The sequence below is a fragment of the Merops nubicus genome, unplaced genomic scaffold (assembly GCF_000691845.1).
Source record: "Merops nubicus isolate BGI_N331 unplaced genomic scaffold, ASM69184v1 scaffold16585, whole genome shotgun sequence".
NCBI classification, from domain to species: Eukaryota; Metazoa; Chordata; class Aves; order Coraciiformes; family Meropidae; genus Merops; species Merops nubicus.
In genome coordinates, this window is record NW_008611795.1 from 1 (window position 1) to 6032 (window position 6032).

A 6032-nucleotide genomic window follows, 5' to 3' on the forward strand; every position below is an offset into this window, starting at 1 on the left:
GATTGACAAGGGGCTGAACATGAGCGAGCGTGTGCCCAGGTGGCCAAGCAGGCCAACGGCCTCCTGGCTTGTGTTACAGATTGTGTGGCAAGCAGGAGCAGGGAGGTGATTGTCCCTCTGTACTCGGCACTGATGAGGCCACACCTCGAGTGTTTGGCTCAGCTTTGAGCACCTCAGTCCACGAAAGACATGGAGGTGCTGGAGAGGGTCCGAAGAAGGGCAACAAAGCTGGGGAAGGACCTAGAGAACAAGTCTTAGGAACAGCTGAGGGACCTGGGGCTATTTAGTAAAAAGAAAAGGAGGCTCAGGAGAGACCTTCTCACTCTCTACAGCTTTCTGAAAGGACTCTGTAGAGAGGTAGGTGCTGGTCTCTTCTCACAAGTAACTAGTGATAGAACAAGAGGGAATGGCCTCAAGCTGCTCCCGGAGAGGTTTAGATGGGACATAAGGAAGAACTTTTTCTTCAAGGGTTGTCAGGTGTTGGCCCAGGCTGCCCAGGGAGGTGGTGGAGTCCCTATCCCTGGAGGGTTTAAAAGTGTGTCGATGTGGTGCGTGGGGATATGGCTCAGAGGTGGGTTTGGTAGAGTATGGTAGAGCAGAGTTAGTGGTTGGACTCAATGACCTTAAAGGTCTTTTCTAACCAATGTGATTCTACGATCCCTGTCCAACCTACAGCCAGCTTGCTTTATTTCTAGAAGAAAGAAAAATGTAGTTTTAGGGCACTAGTTGCCCAAATAAATGTTGCCCGTGGTTGTGAACTGCAGATTCAGCTCCACTGATGTGATTAACAGAATCAAGCACCTTTGTGTCCAGCTCAGCCTGGCCCTGTGCTCTCCACCTCCATACAGGTCGCTTTTGGTATCACAGGGATGCAGTGATATCAGAGCCTAGCTGAAAGGGTCAGTCTCTCCCTCCTCAGAGTCTCTGGATCCTGGGCGATGTGCAGCAGCCAATGGGCCAGACCTCAGTGCTACATGGAGAGCTGTGGGGGCTGAGGAGAATGTAGGCAGGAAGAGTTAAACAGGGAGATGGGGTGTGGACGGTCACTCAGGGACTTCTGAGCGCACAAAACCTTTAAGGAAGGGACAGGGGCTGTGACTCCCTCCAGTTCAGACTAACACTTTGCTGTCTTATTGGGCCAGTTTTCCTTCGCAGAGAAATGGGAACATCCGCAGCACGCCGAGGTTCTCGGAGCTCTGGATCTGGGAGGTGCCTCGACACAAATAACCTTCCAGCCTGGAGCCACCATTGAGGACAAGAACACCTCGGTCTTCTTCAGGCTGTACGGCACCAACTACTCGCTCTACACCCACAGCTACCTCTGCTATGGGCAGAAACAGGCCTTGAAGAGGCTCATGGCAAATCTCCACCAGGTACTGCAGCTGCTGGTCACCAGGATCTGCTCAAGCATTTCCCACTGCCATGAAAAAAAACAGAAATTTTGGCCATGCATGTGGAAAAAGTGTTAGGGAACTGGGAGATTAGGTGTTAGGGAACTGTTAGGGAGTTTTCACAAATTCAAAAACCAGGGAGAGGATTAGATTTTATCTACTGAGTCAAAAAATTCTCTCATTTGGGTGGAAGGTGGTGGTGGTGGTGGTAGTTCCTTTCCAGGGCTCCCTTCTCCTCAGATGTTGACCTGTAAAGGCATTTTTCACTATATCCCAAGCCCAGCTGCATCCTTGGGTTCTTCCCTGTCCCCATCCACTCGCCCTGCCTCGATTTCTGCCCAGAGAGAGGATTCCTAGCACACATCCTGCACCCTATTCCCCCACTAAGCAGTGTCCTCGTGTGTCACCTTGGGCAGAGCTCACAGCCTGGTGCTGTGGGAGACATGGATGCTTGGGAAGCTTTTTTGGTCCTTCCTGGGCTAGGGCCTGTCTGGTGGGGACAGAGTGAGTGCCAGGAGCAACAAGCTCTCTGCAGGTGGAGAGCACCTTGGGAGGTGCCCTCGGGAGCAGTTGCCATCCCCATGGGGAGGCACAGGCTGCCAGTGGCCTCCCCACCCCAGTGGGCTCAGTGGTGGGGCCAACAGCAGGACCAGCAAAAGGCAAGGGCAGGTTAGTCATGCAAAGGATGTATCCTGCTTCTCCTCAAATCCTTCTAGGGTCTGGATCCTGCTTTTTGGGAATGTCTAAGCACAGGGTGGGCTTTGGGGTAGGTTTTCACTGGCATCCCACACCAAGCCCCACTGATGGCTCACTCTCTCTCCAGGACAGCCTGCCTTCCCAGCAGATATCCCACCCCTGCTACCCCAAGGGCTATCAGGAGAACGTCAACACATCCGAGCTCTACGACAGCCCCTGTGTGCAGGCAGCCAGCACACCCAGCCCTGCACAGCTCCTCACGGTGACGGGGACAGGGGACCCAGCAGAGTGCAGCAAGGCTGTCCAGAAGCTCTTCAACTTCAGCTGTGGGGCCAACAGGACGTGCGGGTTCAACGGGGTGTATCAGCCACCCCTGCGGGGACAGTTCTTCGTAAGCAGCCTCCAGCCCCCTGCCTGTGGTGGGGGAGGATGGAGGGTGGGAGTCTCCTCTGCTACTGGTTGTAGGAAGGGGTGGGAAGAGAGGGGTGTCCCATCTGCAAACCTCTTCTCCTGGGCTGGGAGGTAGCTTCTGCCTCCTGTGATGTTCCAGCCCTCCTTAAGGGAAATGGGAAGATCGTGTCCCACGGAGCAAGTCTGAGCTAGCTCAGAGTGCAAGCAGCAGCCCCGTGGTTTGTCAACCAGCTGCAAGACTTTCTGGTAGACCATCAAGGGGGTGCTGGATGCAGAACCCTGGGAATTACATGGGACGCTGTCCCCAGGCAAGAGGAGCCCCTGAGTCTTTTTTTTTGGTTAAGAAAAGATATGGCTTTTACCACCTCTCCTTATCCCCCAGGCCTTCGCTGGGTTCTACCACACCTTCCACTTCCTGAACCTGACCAGCCAGCAGTCTTTAAACGACACCTTCTCCACAGTCGAGACCTTCTGCAAGAAGGACTGGACAGAGGTGAGAGCCCTGTGAAGTGCAGCAAGGAGCCCTCTTGTGCTCGTCCTGTCCCAGATCTCTGCCCAGGAAGCACGTGTTCCCTGGGCTAGGGAGGGTTCTGAGCATCTGTTTCATTCCCCATTGCACCGTGTCCCCCGATGGCCTCGCAGCTGCTGGAGACCTTCCCCCAGGAGCAGGAGCACCTCCCCGAGTACTGCCCCACGGCCATTTACATCTTGGCGCTGCTGATCGGTGGCTACAAGTTCAATGAGCACACGTGGAGCAGGATCCACTTCAGCCAGCAGGTAAATGCCCTGCAGGGCAGCCGAGGTGGGCACGCAGCTGTGGGCACCTCCTTGCCCTGCCCCAAAGACACGTTCAGGGGCAGCATTCTTAGAGTCCCCTGCACCAGAAACGTGTCCCTGTCATCTCATGGCCGCTACCCTGTGATCCCAGCACAGCTCCACCCTTTCTTACCTGCCCCCAGACCTCTGGCACCAGCTTCTCATGTATTTTGGTATGAACATAACTGAATTTAGGGTGCAGAGCAGGATTTGGCCACTTTAGTCTCTGATGTTGGGCAGAATTGACTTCAGCATCAAAGAGGTGACGGTGCCCCCAGGACCCATTTGAACCAGAAGATGACCAAATTTGAAGGATCATGGGGGAGGAGGGAAGCTCAGTTCCAAAATCATGTGCAGGTCAGAGAGGCACATCTGGACCAGGGCAATCATCCATCTTCAGCTGCCCTTTAGCCCTTGGGAAGGGGGGACAGGGAATCTCTCTGTGCAGCTGGTGCTGGTAAGATCAGGTTCATCACAGCCAGGTCCACGTGTGAAATCACAGCTGGGGCAGCTCAGGGGAGAGGTTCCCATCAGTCCCTTGCACCAAGCCTCAGGTGCCTGGGAGAGGCACCTCTGGGTGATCCCCTCTGCTCTCTCCCCTCAGGCAGCAAACACGGACATCGGATGGACGCTGGGCTTCATGCTGAACTTGACCAACATGATCCCCACGGAGGCTCCGGAATACGTCAAGGGGCACCAGCCCAGTCTGTGGGCAGGTTCTGTCTCCTTCATAGTGCTGGCCATAGTGGCAGGTCTGGTGGCCATTTTCCTCCAGTGTTTTTGGAAAACCAAGTAGCTCCCAGCCTCCTGGCTAAGAGGAATCCTGCCCACTAAAGCAGGCGGGGAGGTGGCACAAAGAAGGTGGAAAGGGGAGAAGAATGAGGGCATTAGACCCAGCTCCATTGCTCAGGAGGTGTATTTGGGTCATCTCTGTAAAGATGTCAAAGATGACAAAGGTGTCTTTGAGTTCTGCAAGTACCTCACAGAGGAAAGGACTCCTTCCATCTGGCTGACAAAAGCTGACTGAGACTTGGTAGCCAGATGAAGCCAGATAAATGAAAAACTAGAAATAAAATCCTTTGTTTTACAAATACGAAAGTCACTCACCAGAGTTTCCTTGGCACTTCCATTGCACCCCCAACAGCCATGGGAAGCAACTGGTGATGGGGAGCAGCAGTGGCCACCTAAACTCTGAGGAGAGGGGTGACCTCATGTGTATCTTGCTCTGTGCAAGATGTGCCAGATTTTTGTAATATGTCACAGAATATCTCCCCAAAGACACTGTCAGCTGTCTGTAGAAATATTTACTGGTGTATCTCAGGAGAAAAATACAAGTGGAGTTGATTTAAGAGCTGCCAGCTCTGGCTCAGGGTTTATTTTATATTCAAGTTACATAGCCCAGCTTCCTCAGACACCAAATCTATAGCAGGTCCCAGCTCCAGGCACTTGAGTGTTTTATTTGGATCAGCCAAGCCCAGCACAGCTCAGCTGCAGGAACTGGACAGTTGTTTGAGTCCTTCCAGCTCCAGCCACCAGCCCAGCACCACGCTGCACAGCCAGCCCTCTCCCCCGCCCCTCCGAGGCTCTGCCAAAGCCCAGGGCTGGTCTGAGGAGAGGTATTGCCACACCTACCCCTCCTCTGTGCTGCAAGACCCCTGCCCAGGCAGCATGGAGCAGTAACATCCAGGTGGGACTTCAGGGCATGAGAAAGGAACCAAAGGAATCTGGGCTGAAGAATGGTCAGCACCCTTTGGCTCTGGCAGATCCACGGGGTATCTGCTGTGGAAGATGACACATGATGGTCCTAACTGCACACTGGTTACAAAAGCCTTTTGAAAGAGCAGCATCTCTCTGGTGGAGAGCCATGACCCAGGAGGTGGGGACAGGGCTCTGCCTCCTGCTCCCAGCCAGGAGAAGAGCCACCAGAATGATCCAAGGGCTGGAGCAGCTCTGCTGTGAGGACAGACTGAGAGAGTTGGGGCTGTTCAGTCTGGAGAAGAGAAGGCTCCAAGGTGACCTTATTGTGGCCTTCCAGTATCTTAGGGGGGCTACAAGAAAGCTGGGGAGGGACTTTTTAGGATATCAAGTAACAACAGAACTAGAGGGAATGGGGCAAAGCTGGAAGTGGGCAGATTCAGGCTGGATGTGAGGAAGAAGTTCTTCCCCAGGAGAGTGGTGAGACCCTGGAATGGGTTGCCCAGGGAGGTGGTTGAGGCCCCATCCCTGGGGGTCTTTAAGGCCAGGCTGGAGGAGGCTCTGGGCCGCCTGATCTAGTGGGAGGTGTCCCTGCTCATGGCAGAGGGGTTGGAACTGGGGGATCCTTGTGGCCCCTTCCAACCCTGACAGATTCTGATCTGTTTTAGCAGAGGACTTTAGAGCCCTAATGGCTCAATGGTTGGACTTGATGATCTTGGAGGTCCCTTCCAACCTAAATGATTCTATGATTAAGTGAGGCTCAGCCTTCCCAGCCTGAACTGGGGCAACAAGGGAAATGGGGTGAAGACCTCCATCCAGAAGAATCTCTTCCCACCCAGCAGTCTGAGCTGCCACATGGACATTTCCTGCACCCAAACACCAGATCCCCCTCTCTCCTCTCTGCCCTGCACAAGCCCATCTTTGGCACTACAAGCACAGAGGTAGAAACGCCAGGTCTGGGGGTAGGCTGTAGAAAATGCTCAGAGCCCATGGGAGCTGTGAATGTGAGACACCCCCCGTCCA

The 6032-nt window shown here is 54.1% G+C and overlaps 1 protein-coding gene across 1 annotated transcript; it reads left to right on the forward strand.

The window, feature by feature from the left end:
• Positions 1–1142: 1142 nt before the first annotated feature.
• LOC103773956 (ectonucleoside triphosphate diphosphohydrolase 8-like) lies at positions 1143–4110 on the forward strand (the record flags this gene model as incomplete). The annotated part of the gene is made up of 5 exons (XM_008941339.1): positions 1143–1373; positions 2215–2478; positions 2881–2991; positions 3141–3275; positions 3919–4110. Coding segments are annotated over 5 exons (933 nt in total), but the record flags the coding sequence as incomplete, so codon positions are not given.
• Between the last annotated feature and the right edge of the window lie 1922 nt (positions 4111–6032).